The sequence below is a fragment of the Manacus candei genome, unplaced genomic scaffold (genome assembly GCF_025592945.1).
Source record: "Manacus candei isolate 608988 ecotype Guabito, Panama unplaced genomic scaffold, ASM2559294v1 h1tg000049l, whole genome shotgun sequence".
Lineage (NCBI taxonomy): Eukaryota > Metazoa > Chordata > Aves > Passeriformes > Pipridae > Manacus > Manacus candei.
The window spans coordinates 29624663-29649520 of record NW_026138097.1 but is presented as its reverse complement, the minus strand read 5'-3'; the positions used below and the strand labels follow the sequence as shown (position 1 = coordinate 29649520).

Below are 24858 nucleotides of genomic sequence, written 5' to 3'. Positions count from 1 at the left end.
TCTTCCTCCTCTTTGCCTCCTTTCTGTCTTCCAATCTGGGCCCCATGCTTGACTCGTGCAGTACGCCTGTGCTCTTTCTCTCTGAATGGTCCTTTCTGCAAATTTCACTCAAATTACACTTAAACTGAGATCAGCTCTTTTGCTTAGGTTATCTCTGTCCACATTCACTCTTATCTGTGTCTCTAGCATCCTCTTTTTAGCAATTTTCTCAGTTGACTTAGGAGTCAACTTGTACTTAATAGGGTTAAAAGTGAGTTTTTTCCTTTGTTTTCCTGTAATGCCAAAACTTCCTTTGTGGGGAAGGTTATATTGAACCCATCACAAACCAATTCCTGGTTACCATTCCTTATATTAAGTTCCTCCTTATTCTAATTTGAAATGCTGTCCCTAAGATAATCTATCCTGAAGAAAAAAAATTATCATGGTATTTCTCTACTCTTTTCCTCAGGTCTCAATCTCTGGACATCTCCTTCTTCCAAAGTTATGGGATAGATTGTCTTTTCTTTTGTGGAAAGATCTGTGTAGGTCTGTTTTGTGTTTACTGTTTGAAAACGGTGCTTCATCTGCTATAGAAGCCCTTCAATAAGTCAAACGTTGTTCATATTCCAGCTTTAAACTCTTTCAAGGAACCCAGAAATTATCTACAGGGCCAGTAACGTGTGAACTGTGACTGAATGTTGCAAAGCTGAGTTATATTTAAAGCAGCTGGGCAAAGTGCCTGTCCCAGGGAACGTGCTGCAGACCTGCTGAACGAAGTCTGCACGCTGGAGCATGCAAAGCTCCCTCTGAGATCAGTCGAAGTTCAAAGGTAGAATATAAAACAAAGAATTTTCAGCTTAAAAACATCTCTGCCTGCAACCAGCATATTCACTCATTGTCCTACTGATTTAATTCATTCACCTACATGCCCACATACTGTAAAACATCAAGATGTGTGTGCCCAGGTGGTGTGCCCAGGGTCATTGCAGTGCAATTCACAGGATATGTGCCAGTTGTCAAGTCCCTGACACATCTATGAGATTCTTTTTAATTGTTGACAACAAGCCAGTTTTTGGACATACCTTTTGCATCCTTTAGCATTCACCAGCTGTAATGTGTTGGGCATTTGCAACAGTGTCCTGCTAGCTTCAGCTTCCAAAACTACTTGTTGCTGCTCGTTCTGCAGCAATTCTTCCACAAGTGTACTCTGTATTGAGCTTCCACTGTCCTTTACAGAACTCTTCTGTGTAAGCAGAACTGGGCACATGCCACCCTCATGGACAAATGCCCACAGTCCCACCCTAATACCATAACTGAGAGGACTTCCCTGCAATTTCCTGGTTGACAAGGAATGTGGATATAGTACTAAGTTGTAAAGGAGGAGAAGAGTGTAACGCAACTTGAAAGCATAAGAGTGAAGAACAAGGGGGCTTATGGGAACATGAAGAGATCAAAAGGAAGGCAAAGATGGAGAGGGATGGAGAAACATATGAAAAAAAAGAATGGTGATGGGGACAGATGTCAGAATTGAGGGATAAAGATCATAAATTGGGAATCGGAGGACAGGTCACTAGAAATCATTTTCTTTCAGGACCTGAGACTGTACTTCAAATGTCTAGGCCTCTGCTGTCTAACCAGTGCCCCAGCTGCCTCTCATGGCTGGTCCACTTGGCAGTAACAGTGTGTTTTTGCTACCAATAACTTCATTTCCTTAGGGATGGTAATCTCAGGTAGATGAGAACAGCTGTTCTGGGCTCAGGCTGAAGGTCCATCTCATTCATTATCTACTCTCTGACATTTATGGTAACTTTCCTTATGTTTGTTCACCCTTGTTACCATCCTCACAACATTTCCTAATTCCATTCTGTCCTTTCAGAGATCATCATCATCACGGCTGGGCTTCGCGAACGAAGATTTGGGGCAAGAGAACATGAATTGCACACTTGTTTTCTCTACTCCCCTTTTTTTTCTTTCTATTTTTCTCCATTTTAAATGCGTTTCTAGAAATTCCTTGTATTTTATTCGCTATTTTCACCCCTAGTGAGCAGTGTGTTGATATTTTCATGGAACTTGTGATCACTAGCCCAAGATCTCCCTTACAAGTGGCAGTGATCAGTGCAAAGTCCAGTATTCTGTATGGGGAGGATTTTTGTGTACAGAATTGCTTCTTTCCATATTCATCACTCTCTTCTTGTCAGCTAAGTGAATCGATTTTAAAATGCCAGTCAAGATTAAGTGCAGCTGAAATTCGTAATTTCATTATTTGTATTAAGAGAATTTTATATATACAGCTTTGTTATTTTTTAGTTTGTTTTAAATAAATCAGGAGTTCTGAAAGTGAGGAACCTGATCTGTCCTTAGTGCATCTTCATTTTGATACAAATATTACTGTGTATCTTATATGACGTTTTCTTGCAGGGACTCACCTCTGATCATAGCAACAAAAGTGTGAGCACTTCATTAATTAACACTAATTGGTTTTCATTGATTTGTTTTTTTGAGGGGCAAATGTCCATGCGACTGACCCAAGCCGTGGACTGACTTCATGGGAATGGGCTTGTTTCACAGGAAGATCAGAATCTGCCTTCATCATGCAAAAGTTGATGGACAGGCCATGCCCAGAACAGTTTTCTGATCAATATAAACCAGAATGGCCAAAGATGAAGGAACTTCTTGCCAAGGCTGCAGAGCCAAAAAGCTGTTTGCAGAAGATTTCTGAGTGCGTACGGGCAGCTGTCTCATTCCGGTCTTTCTATGGCCCAGAAGAAGATGGGGTCCTTGACCACATGGTGAAGGTGACAACAAGCCTGGGCAGTCCTTTCATTGCTCTGGCATGCCGGACTGTGTGCCCAGGCAGCCCACCCTCTGTCGGTAAACGCAGACTGGCCGTGCAGGAAATCCTTAAGAAGCAGAGAGCAGAGGAGATCCGATCTCAAGACAAAGATCACGTTAGCAGCTACGAGAAGCTCTTTCAGAACTCCAAAGTCACAGTGATCCCCAAGAAGAAGGAACGTCGAGCCAGTCTGCAGCCCATCAGCCTTGCAGTGAACACAGTAGTCACGAGGAAAGCAAGCCTCCTACCGCTTCACCTGCTTAGACGGAGCAGCGTCAGGCCAGGATTTGTCATCCCCAAAGTCCGTGTCAGCAAGGCTCCTCCACCCACCTTCCAGCCAGAAAAGGCAAGAAGGAGGAGCAGTGCAAAGGATGACCCCTATTTGCAGATTCCCAAATGGAGATACAAGGAGCTAAAAGAGGAGCGGAAGAAGGCAGAGGAACAGGACAAGAATAGAGCAGCAGAGACTCAAAAGCTGAGGCAGGTGTCTCCTACCCGAAGCAGGACCTGATTTAAAGGCAGTTGTTTAGAAGGTTCTTGAGCTACTAGTCTTGTTATCTGAGCAAGATAACAGACTGAATGCCTTTGTGCAGGCCCACTGTTCATGGAGCTGGAATACTGAGCAATGGCCTTTAAAGTGCAGAAATACAGCAAGGGTTATGCCACAGCATGTCTGATGCTGGAGCACAATTATATTTTGAGATGGAAGACTCGCTAAGTTTGCCTGTCTGCTGTTGAGAGGAAGTTCTAAGTGGTGCAGTCCTCTTGCAGATTCCTGTTTTACCAGCTCCAGGTGAATGACTGAGAAACAGCTTGAAAAACAACATATATGTGACAGGATTATATTTTGTGTTTGTTCATTTTGTAATGGACAAAATGAAGGAGTTGTTCTTTTGACACTAGACATTCCTTCCTCTCCTTCCATAGGTAGATGTATTGCAAGGTTTTATAGTAATAATGAAAAGTTTAAAACATACCAGTGTTGGTGGCAGTGAAAATCCAGGTCTTCAATTGTTTTGAATATACTAAGCACTTTATTTCTCTTTCAGTAAACAAAGTTTAAGGATAAGTATTAAACTGTACAGCTCTATACAGTCTGTATGGATACAGGTCTTAATGCATATTGTTTGCTCTGTTGAATATAAAAAGGGCTGCATATGAAATATCTCTGCAGTTGAGGTATTCACATCTTCTGCAGGTATAAATCAAGGGCAGGGACTGATTTCTTTGAAGTCACAGAGAAGCTGAGATAAGATTTGAATGCCATCATCACCTAAGATTTGCCTCCCCTGTTAGGTTTCCCTTTATCCGTTATCTGTTGTTTCCTCTTTAGTCTCAGGGAATTTTTTGTCGTTGCATTAAAATGTGAAATAAGGGAGATGGTGAGGCACAGGTGGGTTTTTTTCAGGTTGATATTTAAATTCCTGTTTTAAAAACCAGGTTTAGTGTGAGCCTTTCCAGATTATAGCCAGGACAAGAAAATTATGCAGCTTGAAGAAGTTCAATTTTCCCAGGTATCAAGTCCAGCTATATACTACGAAATGCAGTATCAGGTAGCTCAGGCACTAATGTGGTCAGATGTCACTGTAATCTTTGATACTACACCTCTGGGTGCCCAGGGAGAGCAGTACCTCACCCCTCTCTCTCTCAACACTGGGAGAAAACCTTCCCTAGTATGTAAGTGCATCTCCAAGCAGCAGTTCCCACAGGTTGCTGCAGGTTCTTGCAGTCCATGTTAAGGCTTCCTTTGGTTTTACCAGCAGTCAGCCTGGGCAGCCTGCCAAACCCTGGCAAATTCTGATAAGGAAGGGCTGTAAACCTGCTGCTTGCTGAAGAAAGATGATGTTCATAGAAGTAGAGGTCAAACACAAACAGCAAGTCATACAGCACATCTCAGGGTAAGGTTTTGCTCAGGTTTTGTGCCTGTTTGAACTGAAATGTGCTGTGGTGTGTCCTCCTGAAGGTGTAGCTGTGCTGGAAGCCAGGCAGACCCCACCTCCTGCTGTCACTGGCTTCTCCCTTTAATTAAAGAGAGGGGAAACTTTTCCATCCTTTACTCCCACAGCACAAAACCTGGCCGTGGTCTCACTGAATTTGTAATAAAACTGTGCATGTCATGGGAGAAATAAATTCAGTTGATTGAAAACTAGTGCTCAGATCAGCACTGCCACCTCGCATCTGTGGTGTCAGGGCTTGACAGAGGTTATGACAGATGTCTAAAACAAGGATTTTGCACACAGCTTGTTCTTTTTACTTCTTGCTGGAGTAGCTGTGCTGGCCAGACTGCATTGCCAGGTACACTCCCAGGTCAGAGCTGGAGGAATATGCACCTGCTAATACACTTCCTGTGAATACGAAGAGGATTTTAGTCTGCAAGTGCATCAGTGTTGTGCAATTCATAGGCACCAATTTTACAATGGCTTTGGAGTGACCAGAATATAAGCTGAACTCATTACTTTGGAGAGTAGGAAGACAATCTTTTAGCTGTCTGTGGCAAAGGTATCAGGATGGATTTTTAATTAAATTGGATTGAATGGTTTAACTAATAATTTTTGTTTACTGCCAACCTAGCATTTTGAAGATTAGCACTCAGATTCAGTATCTGAAAAGCAACCTGTGCTGCAGGTGAGCACTTGAATTTGCACTTTCAGTATCACTTGCAAGAGATAGACAATTGACAGGTGCTCTCAGGGATTAACATACAGTATGTTAGAATTGGGGGCTGAAAATTAAGCCCATTTTCTAATCCTTTGTACTTTACTGTGTTTATGTGCATAAATATGTGATATTTCCATTAAAAGAGGCGCAAACTGTTAAACTTATTTGGCAACCTTATTCCTCAGAGGGGTTTGGGGATGCTGCCTTTCACTTTTCAGGAGATCTAAAAGCTCATTCACTTTCACCAAAGGACTCATCAGCACCACCTGAAATCAGTTCGGTTTCCCTGGAAAGAGTCATTGTGGGTTAACTGCCACTCCTTGTGAATTTTTCCATGGGAGTAAAACAAAACCACTACATTTGTCCCCCATCGGGCTTTGTCTGACTATCTCGGTGGAGAGAGAAGTCGCTGCTTTGCTGGCCTGCAGCCACATTGCTCTGCTGTAAACAGGTGGTCCCATACACCCTTACGGACAGTATGACTCCATTTTGTGCATCTGTGTAAAGCTTTGCACTTGCTAGTTTGGAAATGCAGGCACAGGTCCCCATTGCCTTCCTCCCCTGCTGCCTCACTGTCCCCCAGCATGGTTTACCTCCTAAAAGAGAGCATGCAAACCCTTGGCAGCACCTCCTGGCAGCTGGACGAAGGGAAGGAAGAGGTGCTGCTGGAAAAGGATGCTCTCACAGAGAGAAAGGGACACTGATTCTTAGGGTTGAGGAAGGCTTTCTACGTGCCTTCAATACCAGGCTGCAGTCTCACACATTAGCAGAAAAGATACTTCTGAACACTGTGAATGAAACTGGAGCACGGGCTGTTTCTTCCTTCACAGCCATTGCTTTCCTCAGTACACTCTGAACATGTCACCACAATGCTCACTCACCAGGAAGCTCCCAGCCCAATAGGCTGACTTAATTCTGCAGTAAGAAGCAGGGATTTAATCTAGTGATGGTGGAAAGTGAAAAGCCCAAGCATTTCCCAACATTCTCTAAAATTATATAGTGGTTTCGTCTCTGGTGAGCAGTGATGTCATAAGGAAGAGACTACCATGGAAGGTTTTTCATATGGGAACAGAGAATTACATATAATTGCCTCCTTGGGTCACTATGTATTATTCATTTAGAGGGTTTTTTTTTTAATGCCAATGAAAAACTGTTCCTTAAGCCTTGACAAAAATCCTCACTGGGCTTCTTCACTGAACATCTTTTTCTTAATAGTCCTGAATTCTCATGCTGTCCTGCTGATGGACAGATATTAGGGCAGCCAGTAAAAAAACACCTTGAATAGAAAATGGCATACAGATATGAAATGTTCTTTGAGGGCATTTCTTTTTTATCATCTACATTTCAGCAAATCACTTCCAAAAAGGACTGAAATTAGGACCCAATATGTAGAATATGCTGACTTGCAGATGGTCTGCACTGAAGCCTTCCCTTTTCTGTAATTCATGAGACACAGCTTGGTTTTGTTAGGTCTGCTCATTGTGCTTGATGACTTAACACTCCACAGTTTGTTTGGATACCCCACAGCCACAGGTGGGCAACAAGCTGGAAAGGACATTCGTGTCCATCTCCTCAGCCCATGTATTCCTGCTTGGCCCCCAGCAAACCAAGCATCTTGCTGCACTAGTTTTCTGCAAAATACTAAAGAAAAGTATTCTAAAGAATAATAAATATTAAATGAACATAAAAGAAATAAATTAAAAACATTAATAATATTACAGAATATTTACACAGCAGTGATTTTGGACAGAGTTGTAACAGAATTGATCAGGGGTTGGGCAAAATGCCATCTTGACAACAAGATAGTCAAATAAACCTGTCACCCAGCAGGCTGACCACCAGGGACCCTCTCCAGACTGCAGAGCAACCCAACTACCAACAGTTATGAGTTAAGACAAACACAAAGCCAAAATAACAACAAATAACAGGGAACATTATATAGGCCCTTCCCTGTGTACCTGTTCTAAAGGTGTTCAATGTGGCCAGGCCTGCCCTTTAGAGAAATAATGTTGCCTGTAGGGTCTGAAGACCAGAGGCAGCCTGCAGGGAGGTGGCAGTCTGGCTGCAGGATACACACAGATCACACAATGAAAAACTGAAATAATCTTGTTCAGAAAAGGAGACATCAAGTAATTGATTCTGGTATAGACATACTCTTTAAATGGGTCTAAGATTGCTCCTCTCTGTTAACAGGCAGGTCAAGAGGTAATTTTTTAGGCTGGGAAACACAAACCAGGGCTACAAATATGCTGTGAGGCAAAGGCTTCCTCAGAAATAAAACTCTTCAGCAGTGTAACTGGCTCACACAGGGATAGTCCTGTATCAGCTCAGTTCAATTGGATACCCCTCAGGAGCTGTAAAGGTTGTCTGATGATCCTGGAGACACTTTTTCTAGAGTCTACCCCCAACCCATATGAAAAAAAAAAATAAAACAAAAGAAATCCTGCTACACATCCCCAGGTATCATGTCCCCCAACCATCTTTTCTGCTTGCAGAAGGTCAAGGTAGGGGTTACTTCCAGGGAAAGACTGTTTGGAAAGTCCACCAAGGAACAATACAGGAAAACTCTATTCCGAAATGTAGTGTTTGAAGTGTTTCTGACCACAGCTCTCAAGTCATCCAAGTAAGAAAAGAAAAAGTATTCATAGACACCTCTAGGAGTATTACAGGCCATCCCAGTATTACAAGGAAGCCTGGAGAACACCACATGGCAAATGAGAAGGTTCAACTCATCTTGCTTTGGAGAACAGGAATTTTCTTCTTTCTGGAGAATTCCTATGTACAGCTAAATATAGTATTTATGGAAAACTTCATAAACTCTAGACCCTTTTTGCATTGGCTGTGGAGCTGATGATCACTGGGAAGCATAAATGACATCAGCCAGATTCATACTTAGACCAACACGTGTTTTAAAATGCTAAATGCACTAAATAAAGATATCCCAAAGTTGGCAAACTGGATGCTCCAAATCAGATCCTTACCTATAAAATACCTATATAATTAAACAATTTAATGATATTAAATTAAACCTTACCTATAAAACTACCTATTGGCAACACAGTCACACACATTTTTCCTTCATATATAAAGTAATTGTTTTATATAAAAGTTTACAAATTTATAAAATTTATACATATAAAAATCCTCTTACTTCCCAGTGATAATATGAAGCACTCAAATATGTTATTGATGACCACCTCTAAAAAAGCTAGTATTAAATAATTGTTCTGTGAAAGGAACAAATTCAGGTTACAATATGAAGGCTACAAAGGGAAAACAGACCAGCTGCCTTTTCACTGAACACTGGAGCACTTGCATGTGAAGAGGAAGGGGATTATGTGAAAAATTGTACTTCATCGGATAATTAAAGTTATTATGCATAATCATTTTGCCTAGTCAGGTTTAAATTTGCCACTTGTCTTGGCACATTTGAATTTACAATGGTCATAGGATGCTTTTGTGTCTATAAAAGTGTGCACAGGTTTGTGGATAATTAGTGGGCCAAATGCTGCTGTTTCAGTCTGCTCCCAGGAAAACAGGAGGTTGGGAAAATGGGTTCAGGTGGTTCATTTTCCCTTTCCCATTGTAGCAGCTTCCCACTACTTTGCCTAAGCCCTTCCTCCCTAACAGATGAAAAATAAACAGAAACCCTCAAGAGGCAGATGTGCAGAATCCATGCTCACAGGTGCCATCCTGGATGCATTCAGTGATTTCTCATAAGGCCCTGGTCATGCAGTGAGCTCCTTTAAATGTGGATCAAGAAAGGGGCACAGGAATTGCTTCAACATCTCTGCTCCGTGTGTGTGCACGTGCATGTGTGTGCCCATGGTATTTTTACTCCTGGTGCCATAGTAACTGAAGTCAGCTCAGTGCAGCTTTAACCACCAAAGCTGCTTTCTGAATCTCTATACACAGCTTTCTGCTGACAGAGGCGATAAAATATTTACTTTCCAACCACATCCAGCAGTAGGAGTTAAGGTTTACTTGTGTTTGCTGCCATTATACTGAAGCTTCTTGCAGAAGCCAGTAGTGTGGGGATGTTCTGTATTACTAGGACACAAATCAATAAGAAAGTGGGGAATTTAAGTAATGGCCCCACTAAAAGTTCTGTTCCAAAACAAGGTGAAGAAGTGTTTCAAAAGAATATACAAACATAGTTGTACTGAAAGCAGACATGCTGTATGATCAGCTTGGCTGCTTTCCCAGGGAAATGTAGTCGAATAGTTGTCGTGCAGCATTTACCCAGCTTCTGTGCAAGGGAAATGTGGCCTTTGACCACCTGGTATCCTTTTCCAAAAGCTGCAGTCACAGCCTCCTGAAGTGTATCCATGTGAGTGAAATAAAACATTTGTTTGGTGAGCAATAGAACCAAACAGACCAGCCATATTACACTAATTTTTCTTTGTTTTCCTCTCAAAAATTTGTTTGGTAAACTCAATTGCAACTAATGTGCTCAGTTAAAAACATTCTTTGTGGATGTTTTGCACGATCAATTTTTCACTTGTGATTTTTGAAAAACATGAGTTTTACTCTTTGCATGATTGACTACATTATCTCTTGTTTTTGTTCATAGGCACAGTGAGTGGTGTTTGCCTGTGGTCTCCCAGTCAGTACAAGGTGACCTCCAGCAAGAGCCTATCTAGGCTTATATAGGGTTTCCTATATCTGCCCTGTTCTTTGCTAGAAGAAACTGTCAGCTGCTGAGTGGCTGGTCCTCAAAAACCAGTCTTTGCTGTGTGACAGTAGCTGTTTTGGTCATGGTAACTGATGGGCACTAGTTTTGGTTGTATGCTCAAACCGGGTTCTCCACATTCTTGGATAATCACTTGCCCAACAATTTGCCTGCTTATGAGCCTTAAATATCCTGAACTGTCTTAGAGTTTCCCTGACTGACTAAGCTACTGTGCTTAGTGAGAAAGCCGAGAGAAAAGTGCTGTGTGTCAGCTCTCCAAAGAGGAAATAGCCACGTATCATGACAAGGTCTGGTCTATATTTAAAAACAAAACCAAAAAAACCAGTTGAGCTGGTTTAACTGAAAATTAAGCCGAACAAATGTGCACAAACTCTCTTGGGTTGGTTTTAATCAGGCTAATATTCACTTGACTTAATCAATCAGAACCAGTTTGAGGTTAAAGCAATATAAATTATTTACCCTGAAATCAGCTTCCACACAGAAAGCTGTGTCAGCTTAACTAAACTGTTTCCAGTGAAGAGGGCTGCCTTTCCATATCCTCAACCTGGGGGAAGGCTTTGACCCAGGCTTTCTTCTGACCTGTGTTGGTTTCCTTGCAGCTTTTGTTTTTTCCAATAAGGTACTTGTTTCTCTCTACAGCAGGTTACTGATGAGCTCTCTCACAGACAGCAGAGTCAATGGCATCTCCTGGAGCACTTTTAGTGCCTCTTGCTCACCTTTGGCTAATTACCAGTCTCACAACTGCCACAGACCCTTCCCTTCATGCCAGCTCCAGCACCACGCTGCAGCTTTGCTCTGACATTGGGATTTGGGAAGTTCTAAATGCCTGCATGCAGTGCTGGGTAAGAGCTGCATTGTCACCGTCCTCTGCAGAGAACTGCTCTCTTTCCATCAAGTAAAACACTAGCTTAATCTTTAATTCAAGGCTGTCTTTTGAGGATCACAGCCCCAGCTCAGGAACAAAGTGAGCCTGACAACAGTCACAGGCAGAAGATGAAATATTAATCCATGCTTTCGTGACATCCAGACTGGATTATAGTAATTCCCTGTCTGCAGGTCTCCCAAGGCCACCTCCTACAAAACACAACTTGTACAGAAGCCAGCCATGGGATTTAACCATGTACTGCAGACAAACAGCTCACCTGCCAGACTCTAAACTTGGGTCTTGTCTGGAGACCTCTGTTCCTTCTTTATCTCCAGGTATGCTCTTCAATTGCCAGGTGTAGATCCCATTCATAACTGTAGCCATTTTTAGTCACTAAAAAAAAATCCCAGCTTCAGGATGCGTGAAAGAAAAAAAGTGCATAAAATCTATAAATATGCTAGGAAAGTTCTACAAATATGGTTGGCAAACTCTGGCTCTTTCCCTCCTAAGCCCATTATCCCAGGACACAGAACATATGTTATATTGGTCACTCTTCCTCTATTAGAGGATTGAATCACATTTCCTCAGGGCAAGAATTAGTTAACTTGAAAAAGCAACAAAATGAGGCCATGTGAAGAGCTGTGTTGTACACCAGTCAACTCACATATGACTAAAGTAAAGAGAATGTGAGGTTGAATGAGAGAAAGAAAACCACCACCACCGGAGGATATGGCTAAAGAAAACACTGAGGGAAGAAAACAAGTTAAATCCAACATCACCATCTGAGTATTTCCAGAAGTATCAAAGCTGCAGCTGTTCCTGTGTTGAATCAAGTGCAGGGCTTGTTCCAGCCAGACTTGCTTACTTCCTGTGTGCCTCAGTTTCGCCCTGAATTAAAGAGAAATATTTTTCTAAATCCCAAGTTAATTCATAAGGTCAGCTCTTGGTTATCACGTAATGAGGGAAAAGGACGGATTGGAAAATCCACAGAAATAAAACCACGTAATGAAAACTATGTCAGTCAAACAAACAGAGCACATGACATCTATTGGCTTTGGAAAACCATGTAAAGCTCTTTACAGATGGCAGAGGCAGTTTGGACAGCAGGAGCCAGAGTGGAGCCTGAGGTGGTCCCAGTGGTAGCCTTTAGATGTCAAATGATAGTTAGGCCAGACACACTCAGAAAGTAGATCATGTGCTGCTGCTCATGGCTGGAGAGTGGTTGAACCCATAAAGTTTCTGGAGACAAAGAAGAGCAGGAGTGCTCATGCATTCTCTACAGTACAGATATATAACATCAAAGGTATCCTTCTTCAAAAGCCACTGGGAATACAACTGTATACTTCTCTCTGAATAATAGGAAACTGATAGTATCTTTGGTCTGTTTTTCCCACTAAGTGGGAAAATGAATAGGTAAATGAATATTTGCTCTATAGCAAAAAGTACACTGAAAGCTTTGCCTAGAAATGCAAGACTAAAAAAGTTTTGCATTATATACCACCATCATGCCCTACTTTTCTGAAGAGTTAAGAGTTCCAGCCTTTGAAGATTTCAGTGGGCTATTTAACAGATTTATGAAGTTATGAAAGCAAAAGTCAGGTCTGTGCTGTATAAATGCCATTAAATCCCAGTGTTGCCATTTCCCATTAGCTGGGCTCTTCTGAAAGCCTTGTGCCAGCCGAGAAGACACATCAGAGGATGACACTTAAAAGGAATTAAATGAACTCAGGGCAGAGAAAAAGAGGAGGGAGAGGCAGCAGCAGTAACCCAGAAGCACCAGTAAGTCAAACAAAGTCAAGATCTAATTTAACAGTGATCATCCCCCACCAGTTATTTAAAAATCACATTAATGTATGGACATGAGTCTTCTTATAGAATTGTGGACTTACTCAAAATAGTCTTTGGATTCCTAGACCCAGGGAAGAGTGAAGACACCCTTGGGGCCTGAAGGTCTCTCCCCTGTGCCAGAGCAGACATGCTGGTCATGCCACAATTACCAAAACCAACCCAATCCTGTGATAATAAAGCTTATGAAATGAGTGCAAGGTTCCTTAAGTATGCATTAATAAATGTTTCAAGAGAATAGCAGGTATTCTAGTTGGGGCAAGGTTGCTTTTTAAATAGGCTGTGCAGTTTTCAAGCATCAGCTTTTTCTCAGTTCCTTTGTACTTGTCCAGAAATGTAGTTGAGAATGCTGATGTTTGGATGGGATTGTAAAACCTTTCTAGGCACCAAGAGAGAGTCATGAGTGAGCATGAAGCAGGTGGTGATAAACTAGGCACTGGGGATGACCCAGTCAGCTACACCCAAGCACTGTCACAGGCTGGAGGAAACACAGTACTTTCTCATCTGATTTATACAAAGTTATTGAAGTAAATAGAAAAATTAATACTATGGTCAGTACAGAAGTCAGTCATCTTATTTTAATATGAACTTGAATGTGTTTTACCCTGCTTTCAGCTTCAGTTTTAATGATGTTGTCATTCGCTAACCCTGAGTTTCGAAGCCAACAATGCTATTAAGATACGTGAAGAGTACTTTTTTTTTTTTTTAAAGCTAGCTTTAGGCAGTCAGAAAACCTGTACATCACTGCACTGGTTACACTGCAGGAGTTTAAATAGGAATTCTTGAGCATCATACTACATCCACACCTCTACAGCAAGGTCTACGTCTGCAAAATTCTTTGGCTACATCCACACCTCTACAGCAAGGTCTACATCTGCAAAATTCTTTGGGAGCCACTCATACCTTTCCCAGGATTCCTTGCTAACTGTTTCTGCTAATTTCAATTATGTGCACATCTTTCCTTTGAGAAAATATCTACTGAGTTGGGCAGTGAATGCTGGGATGCTGGCAGAGCGTGTAGCTATTTAAGGGCTTTTTCACATCTGTTTTCACAGGCAAACCCTATTAAATTGTAACAATAAACCACATGGATTTTACTGGTAAGCAATCAATTTCCATGAAAGATAACAAAAGCTTTACTGAAAGGGGCTAGAAATCCAAATCCCTTAAAATCTGAGTCCATATTCCAAACACCATGCTCTAGGCATTGCTGTAAACACTGCTTATTGAGGGACTTAGTGTGTGCTTTTCTTAGGTTACTCATAAGCATCACCAGAAGACGCAGTCACATGCGGTGTGTAACCCCGTGTTTTATGTCTGATACAAACTCAAAACATATCCCGTGGTCCAGAAGAAAACACATTTTTTGGCCCCTCTCCCATCAGCTGCTCACCAGCAAAAGCCTTCCCAGACTCTCCTAAAGAGTAGTGTCTGACAGCTGGATGCCGCTGGTCACCACAATTGCCTCATGTGCTGGGGCTCCCTGAGCTGCCTGACCCCCAAAGACTGTGCAAGGCAGTGTCCTGAGAAGTGGCCCTGGCAGTGGCCCTCCAAATTCCTACATCAGTAACACTGGGGTGTGAACCTCAGAGACCCTCACCAAGGAAAGGTACAGAGATCATATTCTGGTCTTCCATGTAGGTCTCTGGCTAAGACCCAAGGCTGTGCACTGCATCATCCATAGAACTGACTGGGAGAGAACAACACCAGGAGACTCACCTCTAATACAAAAGGATCTTGAGAACACCGCTACTTTATAACATCTTTTAGGCTTTGTTGTTGCTCCAAGGCAGCCTTGAAAAGCCTTGTCTTTAAGTAACTAATTGTTTTTTCCCTGATGTACGATGTCTGTCATGCCTAGACTCTTCCAACTTAGCTGACTCCAGGGGAAGTTTCTGAGCAAAGCCACTTTGGTGTCACTGTTTCTCCCCTTGCCGAGAGGTTCCCATCTGGGACGTCAGCAACAGCAAATGCACAGCTCGGTGCTCATGTGTGTATTTCTCATGCACGTCCCAGTTGTTGTCTCCAAAACATACATGCTCATGATTTGCTTACTCTGAGTGCCTTAGACAAAGTAATCATCCATAATTATGTGAACTGCATTCATTCCTTTTAAGAATTGCACCTTCCTTAAGAGATCTCATTTCTGCTCCTTCCAGCCCCAGGTTCAACACTTCTAAGGCATTTCTAAGAAGTAGAGATGTAGCATTTCCCTCTCAAAATATCAAGGCTAGAACAGCCCAGCTGCCGCAGCACCACAACATTATTTTTTTGTTAATATCTTCTCCAAATTCTGCTTGTCTTCCAAACCAACCCTCAGTGAATCTCCACTGCCTGCCCAACTCTCACATTCAGTGGCAGTTTTAGGGAGTGAAGAGACGCGAGTTCAGGTTGAGGTCTCTCCCCAGGATACTCTCCTAGCCGCTGCTTTGAGTCACCTCCTCACACCTGGATGAGTTTTTACCGCTAAGCAGTCTAGCCTACCACAAAACAGTACCAGTTGCTAATTTAATCTGTGGCTTTGCGAGGTACATGCAGGAGCCAGGCATGATAGGCTGTCCTTGACAATGGCAGCACTGGAAAAGTGAGATGCCAATAGATGACACAGGCCTATGTGTTAGATATTGCTGCCTCAGAGTGACTCCAGGTCCAACAAGCTTTGCTTACAAGTGAAGTCCCCCCTCCTCCCCCTTAGATGGTGTTTTTGCAGAATCTTTCTCTGTCTCTCTTTCTTTCCTCCCTTGTTGTGGCTGATGGGAAGGGCTGTGAAGCCAGAAAAAGTCTCACCCAAATCTGCATTACGTTGAAGTAATGCTCCAGCCAACTCCAGCAGATGTTGTCAGCAAACTGTAAAGGGATTGAAGATTCCTTCTTAAGAAGCATTTCTGTTAAGTTTGCAGAATAAAAACAAGTTCACCTCTTCCTTTACATTGAAGAGTTTCTGCTGCACAGCTGATGAAAGGCAAAAAGTCTTCAATTCTATTGTTATTAATGCCAGTAAATATGTCTGAAAATACACGGGGCTCATATTCATTTCTTGTAGCTTATATTACCTATTAGAACTATAATGCTATCCAAGTAATGTTCTCCATTTACATCAGCTCTAGCATTTTACCTTGAGTACAAATGCTAAGCTATCAAAATGCAGTGCTCATAATGAACACAAAGGTGCCATCTTTATTTAGACACCTTTCAGAGTAGTAGTGCTGGGTCACTAATGCTGTTTAGAATTGCTTCTCAAGGTAATTGGTGTATCTCTTCTCCCTGAAGTGCTGTGCTTTAATCTTTTCACTCAATAATCTTAGCCACAGAAATTTTTGTATTTTCAGAACATAAAGACTATAAATCAAGAGTGAAGTTCCTGCTTGAATCTGACTATTCAAAGCATTTCAATAGCACCTGCAGGCTGAGCAGACATCTTACCAATTGCTTTGTAGTCTTGCTTCATTATAGGCAAAGTAACACATTATTAAAGGAGAAATTGCAGACCAGTAACCCTGGGACTGCTTTTGTAAATAAATAAAAGATATATATTTTTAAAAATATATGTTTATTTATAATGTTTATATCATACCTCAAGAAAGGGTTGTCATAGGGCTTATGTTTGTTTCTGCTGAATAAGGAGCACTTGTTTATTAGGAACAGCAAAATTAGCATATTTTTCCCCTAGTTATTAAAATTGAGTTTACAATTATACAACAAGTACATGTATATTACATGTATGTTACAATAGTTATTTCCCCCCCCTTCCTGTCTAGTAAGCTAATTTACTCTGAAGAATTTTTTTCTACTGTTTTCAAAAGAATTCAAGTTTTCACTTATATCATCTTTTCTTCTAAACTTGCTGTTCCAGAAAGGAGCACTGCACAGACAGATGCTCCATCTTTCAAGGAGTGTTGTTGAATTCCAGTTTCCTATTTTGGAAATCATGGGACCTACACAACAACAGGCTGGAGTCATATTTTGCATGACAAATTTCATTTCACTCTCTGAAGCCAGGGCTTTATAAGCCATTTGTCAGCAAAAAGCCCATAAATCAATGGTAAAAAAAGTGACTTAGCAGCAACCAAGCTGCATAACTGAAGATGGGACACAACCATCTAACACCAGCATTTCTCCGCAAAGCTCCACAAACACAACTCACATAAAGGAAAGGATCTGCCTGCAAGTGTACTCCTCCACCACTTTTCAGGTTGACAAGCTTTACAGTGTTTGAGAAGAGAGACATTTGGAGGTCCCTACCTATCTCATGGTTTGACACTCCAATCCTGCAAAATAAATCTGAATTTACCTCAATTCCTTGGAGAGTATCACTGAAGTTAATAGGACTCTAAACACAAAGTAGAAATCATTTGAAAGATTGGTGGCCTGCAGGGGATGGAAAATAAGCTGCCTTGAAGTAACCTACAATTGTAGGAATCCTAAATCTCCCAGAAGAGATCTGCTTAGATAATACTGGTAAAATTTTCCATACTATTTAATGTATAGATTTTGCCTTTTAAGATTCTGTCTTTTAATCTGCACCCACTGAACAAAGTCGTTCCTGTTGTGAAGGACCAGCCATTACAGAGTGACACAGCCTGCACACCATGACAGCCAAGTACCAAACTGGGTGTGTAAACAAACTAAAGGTGTGACCCTGGGGGGAAGGGATAAGTCATTATAACAGTCCAATCACACTCTATACTTTCTATAAATATTTACCTTAGCAACAACTGGCTGAGGGTGAACCAACTATCCGAATGCAAAGCAGAGCTCCTGTACTATGAAGTTTCCAGTGTGTATTTTGTAGGAGCTCTTTGGTGCAGTGGAAAGCTACGTTGAGCGTTTAAGCAACATCCTCATAATAAGCTCAGTTGAAACACTTACTTAAGGCTTCAGCCTTTCATTCCAAAACCCTCCAGCTGTCACAACTGTCACATCAGCAGCGGGCTAATATTTATTATGTTCTGGGTAATAAATCAGACCTTAAAAGAGAATTCTTGAATTTGCTATTCATTATCTTTTATTCAGAGGGAAGGAATTAGGTAAGGAATTAGCTTCTAATGTGAGCCTTTTTATTAGCAACTCAGATGTAACACAGTGAAAAGCTAGCTGCAAAAAGGATGTGTTCACCCAAACTCTGTGTTCCAAAGTATCTGATCTGCCATTGCTTAGAATCTCTGGAGTAAACAAAATCTTACATCTTAGTTTTTGAAATTGACTGTTCTCTCTCTTTGTAGGTACTCATGCACATGAATAATAATTAGGCCTCAGTTCCACTAGAATATGTCTCAGTTCCACATCCTACACACACATATACCTAGGGCTGCCTTTTGCAGCAGAGAGAGATAATACATATTTCTTTTTGCTAACCCTTGTAGGTTAGAAGAACCAGAAGTTTATTAAAGTTTGCATTTGCAGAGTTTACTCATTCAAAGGCCTCTCCCAAGTAAAAAGATTCAAAGACATGCAGATTTACAAATCGTTGTCCTTTCAGTATGTAATTAGGCAGTGGAAATTGAGGTCACTGAGCAGCATAAGAAATGGTCAGTATACAGTTCTAAAATGATATGATAGCTCTGTTTCTTTGCTCTCATCATGTCCTAACAAGTTTTACAGAGCACAACTGAATCTACTTCTATGCTGATTCATTTACTATTCTATTTTTAATACTTAAGGGTTACTGCTCTAGTCACAGCTCCTGTTCGCTACAGATTTAAATAGATCAAAAATTAAAACAAAGTGTGCAACATTCCACCGGCATGTGCCCTCACTGCAGAGTGAGATACATCACTTGAAAAATTAAATAAAGCTTAAGATGAGGTGGACATGACTTTAGAAATAAGGCTGCTTTCATTACTTCTTTAAATACCAAGCAAAGTTTTTAGTTAAATACAGTAGGCTCATAAGTAAGAATAAAACAAGGAGAAAGGTGATGCCTCTCTTCCTTCTGACCCAGACACTGGCTTGATGCTGCAATTTTACTCAGAAAGGCATTGAACATACCCATGGTTTCAGTCATGTCTGAAACATAGCAAGATATTTGTTATTTCAGCTGCTACCAGCATGCAGAGATGCAGAGATTAGTAGCTAGCTTTTGCTTTTCATTTTAACTAAATCCACTGTTCTATATTTCAAGAGCCCCTTCTGCTTTAAGAGGGAAGCCAAGTTAGTTGCTGAGCTCCCCAGTGAACTCACTCCACTGTGCAAGAAAGCAATGTCATTATCCATCTTAACGAGGTATCAGATAGCTACTGACACCTGAGACAGCCTACTACAAGCGGTTTGTAAGAAGTCATTTTACACACCTTCATAACCTGATGCTTATTTCTGAGTCAGAAAGGATAAAAAAATTTTTGCTGAACCAGCTTTAGTCATGTCAATGTGAGAATACACCAAAGATAATGTGACGTGTCCTCGCTGACGCTGACAGCGACCAATAAACTGCTGATCAATTTTTATAATCCTTAAAATCACTGTGGATTACTAATGCTTTTCTTTTTCTAAAGCTACGAGTGATCTACGGAATGCCAGACACTCAAGTTTTCTAAAAATACCTCCAATGTAAGCTGGACAGCAGAGATTATATTGCAGGGCTTCTTTCAAGGTCACTTGCAAGATCTATGCTTACCACGGCTTTCATATCTGCATTTCAGCTTTGTCGCTGGCAGCACTGGCAGTGTGTTTTACAAAAAATCAACAGCATCCATGCATGCTCATCAGCTCCAAATAGTAATAAATTACATTCTCAGAAAAATGTATCATATTCTCACCTCGGATCAGCATTCTGAAGCAAAGGGAAACAGTCGTTGCAACAGAAATTACTTTGTTCACGGGGAGTTTTGTCAAATAAAATGTATTCCACCTCTCCTCTTAGGTTTTCTATCTAAATACTAGTGCTTCTATTTTATGAAAAGATTCAAAAAACGGTATATAATAGATGCAGTCTCTTTTCTGATGGGAGATGAGGAAAATCAATAAATGCACGTCTTGAAGGAGACACAAGAATGCAGCAACAAGCAAAATACAAACCTCCATCTTCCTAAGAAATCACCTTTACTATTTTATATAATACAATCTTGTACAGCACTTACCAAAGGTTACAGCTACAATGCAGATTTACTTTACCCATCTGTTGAAGAAATCTGAAGATTTACTGCTGTAGACTTGACTCAGTTTCTTCTCATCGAGGCTCCTCCAGTCACTATGATCTACATCCCTCTGCATCCTTACAGAGCAGATGTTAGCTGTAACCAATTATATTTGCATCTTTATCTTGTGAGGGAAGTGTGCAAAGAATTTAAACTAAAACAGAGATTTGTCTTAATTCTTTACATCATCGCAGTATTTGACCAGCAACATCTCGTTCTGTTGTAAAAGTAACTGTACCCATTCTGACATACCCCATTTTCTAAAATGCAATTATGTGTATTAATCCAATATATAAGGTATTAGCCTAGACTTAAATATCTTTTTAAACTTAATATACCCAAATCTGAAGGGGACATAAGAAATAGCTTATAAAGCCCACACCTCCCTCCTCCATGAAAATAGAGAGTATTCAAAATAAAGTTATTCCAAAGGGATAAAAATGTCTGTCCACTCATTCCCTTCAGCTTTGTATGAAAGACTGCTGTGAATATTTTCATTAAACAGCCAAGAGCATATAACGATCACAATACCACAGATAAAAGTACAAGACTTCTGCTTCAAGAGACCTGGTGACAAAAGAGTAAACCATACCACTGACATTAGAAGTAAATTTAATTTCTAATTACTAATAACATTTGTAACACAGCTGAAAGCAAGGTCATGGAATTTCAAATAACTACGGACAACTCAATCAACAGCATGCCAGACACCATGCACATGTATTTTCCCAAAATTTTAATGAAAGAAGACGTCTTTTGAAAAATCTAGAATGAAAAGGAGGCTCAGAGGAGACCCTATTGCTCTATATAACTACCTGAAAGGAGGTTGTAGCCAGGTGGGAGTCAGTCTCTTCTCCCTAAGTAACAAGTGACAGGATAAGAAGAAATGGCCTCAAGTTGTGCCAGGGGAGGTTTAGATTGGATATGAAGAAAAATTTCTTCACCAAAAGGGTTGTCAAGCATTGAAACAGGCTGCCCAGGGAAGTGGTGGGATCACCAACCCTGGAAATATTTAAAAGACATATGGATGTGACACTTGGGGACATGGTTTAGTGGTGGACTTTGCAGTACTGGGTTAATGGTTAGACTCGATTACCTTAAGGGTCTTTTCCAACCCAAACAATTCTATGATTATGTGATTGCAGTCTAAGGATGTAACATTGCAATAGTCCTGAAACAGTAAATCTATCGTATCTCCACTGTATCAATAAATTTGTTGTATTATATACAACTACACATACACTAAATACAGGATGCCCAAAGTATCAGAAAGCTTCCAGACACACTGCAGCACTTTCTCTGAATTCTGTGAATCACTTGTGTTATGGCATGCGTTAAGTAATGTTGAGTGCAGCTTTATGAAAAGCTTGCCACCTCTTCTGATTACAATACCTTCTTTTTCTGAAAGAAGATTAGGTCTTGAAAAAGCAATGGAAAATGTTAGATTTCCTTTACCATATTGATTTATTACCAGGCTTAGATTCTATACTTCGCAAAGACTGAGCTACCATCTCCATAGTGGAAAACATCTCTCATTCTAGCTGGTGGCATCTACTTTTTATTTTACATGAAACTGGACTATTCAAAACAGCTCATCCACTGTGCCATAAAATTTCATAATAAATTTCACTATCTATAAAATGTTATTAGTCATGCAGCAGTCTGTAATAAAACCTCATAAATCCCCAAAAGCTGCACCCTGCTGATTTACATTGTACTTAGAGGGAAAAAAGAGCCCAATACACAACTTCATGCTTTATTGTTGCATTATTGCCACATTGACAATTACAGAAAATTTATTTTGCAGTCATTTCAAGATAACATCTGAACATCTCCTGTGCTTATATGTCATTGTAACATATTTTAAAAGCATCAATAATCATCAGTAGGAAATCCAGTTCACCAGTTATGATTCTTTATTTTGAGCAAGGCAATGCTTTGGTAAGGACACTGATGTATAAACATGGAAACCTCCCAACAATATATAAAAGGTTTTCATACAGAGACATTTTCTAACCATATAGGAATTCCTGCACTCTAAAAGCCACTAAAGCTATCTTAAGAGCCATACTCCAATGTACAAACTTACTTATCTATCTAAGTAATCAAAGACAAAATTCATGTATTGTCTATGTATACTGTATATATTGCATTAACAACCAGGAGCAGTAGTTTGTAATTCAAACACATCCATGTTCCTAACTTTTAGTATTGCAACAGAAATGTGTTGTTGCTTTTAGAAGCAATTCTACCACTCATTACAAGATGTGGAGCAGAGGTACCCAGTCCCACCTAATCCTGTGCTTCTACACCTGGGTTTAGTTTTCCACCAGTCAGTGGAGCCAAGAGCGATCCAGCTCAACTTAAAAGACACTTCCCTTTGGTCAACAATGCCATACCTAAACTCTACTGACTGTTTGATTGCATCACAACTGACTACAGCTGAGATCTAGACAGTACTGCAGATGTAGGCACAACACGAAGGAGAGCTGAACCCCATCCAGCTCCCTCCCAAGGCAGCAGGTACCGGCATCAAATGATTGTGATGATCAGCTTCACTGCTGATGCAGGTCACTGACAGCTCCTGGCTGCACCATCAACCACTTCCTGTCCTGAATCTGCAAATATTCCTGCCAGCAAATTATCTCGTGTAGATATTCCACAAGGCTTAACAAATGCTACCCTTATGAATGAGTTACTCATGTGTGAATCACTTGTACACTCATAAGCAGCTACAACCAAGGCCTCTGCTGCACCAACATCAGAAACAGAAAGCATATTTTAAAAATTATGCATATTTTAATACAGAATTATTCTTATAAACTACATTCGTTCCTTAAGGCAAGTATGGTTATCTAATTAAACTGAAATTCAGGACTGCATATACAGATTGTACATCCTTCCTCGGGTGTAGAATAAATATATCCACACATAGGATTTGCAAAACATCATTTCCATTTCAAGCTTATGAAGAGATGGAAATGTCAGGTCCCTCTCACCCACATAAGTGAGTTATTCCACTTGTGAAATGGGCCATATTCCCCATTATTTCACTGCTGTTGTTTTAAATCAGCTGCTCAAGAAATAATGATTTAATCTGCAGAAATTCTTAAAAATAATGTTTTTTTAAAACTCTCCTCATTGGTTTTATACACTATATGATTTTAAACATAAATGAATTAGTAAAGCCCAAAGTGATCCCAAACTTTCACTGATTTGCCAGGTGAATGGTTGCAGTGCTAGCTCCCATGTTTTTAACACCATTAGAAATTTCATAAACACGAGAGGTACCAAAGGCCATATGGTATTTGTAGTCAACTAAAAACAGGACACTTTAAAAACATAGGCAGGATGTAAAAAAATAATTTTCCTGTTTTTTACAGAGATGAGTTACAGAAGGAAAATGATAGACCTAAGTGATTTTGAGCTGAGCAATCAAAAAATTCAATTATGTGGCCAAAACTAAAACAATTGCTCTATTTGAAAAATAGCTTTTTTTTTAATCCCTCATATCACAACTGTCCTTCACAATAAGACAATTAGGAAAAAATATGATGTGCAACAGAGGTTGTGTCATAAACATATTTGCTAATGGCACCTCTTAATTTCATATGGTGATATCAAATTCTAACTTAAAAAAGTAAACACATATTTCACCAATTTACTTTAAATTCAATTCCAGAGGGTCCTGAGCTCCTTCAACTTGTTACTGTGATTGAGAAATCATCACCTCAAAAATACAGCCCCTTAGTGAAACCCATGAGATCAGAGATTGGTTGCCTACAGCAGTAGTGTTCTTGTAACTCTGGTTTCTCTCTCCTCTTCATACCCACAGACCTCCAAAGGGAAAAACCTCAGCCAGACTGTGCAAAGGGGTGTAAAAAAGATTTAGCTGGATCTCTGCCCACTTGAGAAGGTTTTGGGGCCCTTTTATCATCTTCCTAGTTGAATTCAGAGGGCACAGTCACTGGGGTGTAACACTGTAGGATACTGAACACTACAACAGTTCTACATAATCCAGACAACCACCGATTTCTGTCTCAACACACACAACAAATGGTACAGGTACCAGGACCAGAGGGCCATTCTTCCCTACTGGCTTAGAATAAAACTACATTAACTATCTGCTATTGCGATGCCACAACTAAAAGTTATAAGCTCATTAATCATATTATTCATACTAAACTTTTTATCTTGGCAATAGGAAAATATTATTAAAAAACACCCCTGATCAGCAAATATTTAAGAGAGAATTTTCTATCTGGGATAACAACTGAACAATGTCTTCATTCTTATTAACCCTTGACAATTAAAGAAAAAGAAACAGCATGTTATTTTAGAGGTCAGTTTTACTGATTTGACAGTGTGAATCCTAAAGGGTTTTTGTCTTCTCTTGAAAACTTATTCACTGACAGCAGTTTGGTTGAGATCTTGATGGACAGATCACTTGCGGGGCTGATGGATGTGCTGTTTGACATGTTGTGGGTGAGGAAGCTTTTCCACAGAAGGATGTGGTTTCTGATGAGCCACCTGAGCTGCAGCTGGAGGGAAGTCCTTATCACCCTGTTTAAAGAACAACCAGGAAAAATTTAAGAAATCCTAAAAGTGTGTTTTCCAGTTCAAATGGATCTAAGATTTTAAAAATGTGAAAAGCAGAAAACAGTGCTGCATGTTACTCTGAAGTCCCCCGTACACATCCTACTACTCCAGTCTTTCAGTCAATTTCAAAATTTGTCTTTCACAAGTCTCACTTGTTCCAGTTACACACACCATCCAAGAACATAGTATCTTGATGTGACCTTAGGGAAAAAAACCCCAAGCACTCCTCTCTTTAGACCTGTTTGGTTTTCAC

The 24858-nt window shown here is 40.4% G+C and overlaps 2 protein-coding genes and 1 long non-coding RNA gene across 3 annotated transcripts in view; 1 reads left to right on the top strand and 2 right to left on the bottom strand.

The window, feature by feature from the left end:
- The window catches only part of ANKRD33B (ankyrin repeat domain 33B), a 46441-nt gene extending 39421 nt beyond the window's left edge, over positions 1-7020 (top strand). The window contains exon 4 of the mRNA XM_051799318.1: positions 2482-7020. Coding sequence (XP_051655278.1) covers positions 2482-3323 — 842 coding nt within the window. The 3' untranslated portion in view covers positions 3324-7020. The remainder of the gene's footprint in view (positions 1-2481) is intronic.
- Positions 1-13001, bottom strand: part of LOC127476431 (uncharacterized) — a 41441-nt gene extending 28440 nt beyond the window's left edge. Inside the window, exons 1-2 of the long non-coding RNA XR_007906611.1 lie at positions 12918-13001; positions 11306-11916 (exon numbers count right to left, since the gene is read on the bottom strand). This is a non-coding gene — a long non-coding RNA (uncharacterized LOC127476431). The remainder of the gene's footprint in view (positions 1-11305; positions 11917-12917) is intronic.
- Positions 13002-21743: 8742 nt separating this feature from the next.
- DAP (death associated protein) overlaps positions 21744-24858 on the bottom strand; it is a 52102-nt gene continuing 48987 nt past the window's right edge. Inside the window, exon 4 of the mRNA XM_051799351.1 lies at positions 21744-24569. Within this exon, the coding sequence (XP_051655311.1) occupies positions 24450-24569 (120 nt within the window). The 3' untranslated portion in view covers positions 21744-24449. The remainder of the gene's footprint in view (positions 24570-24858) is intronic.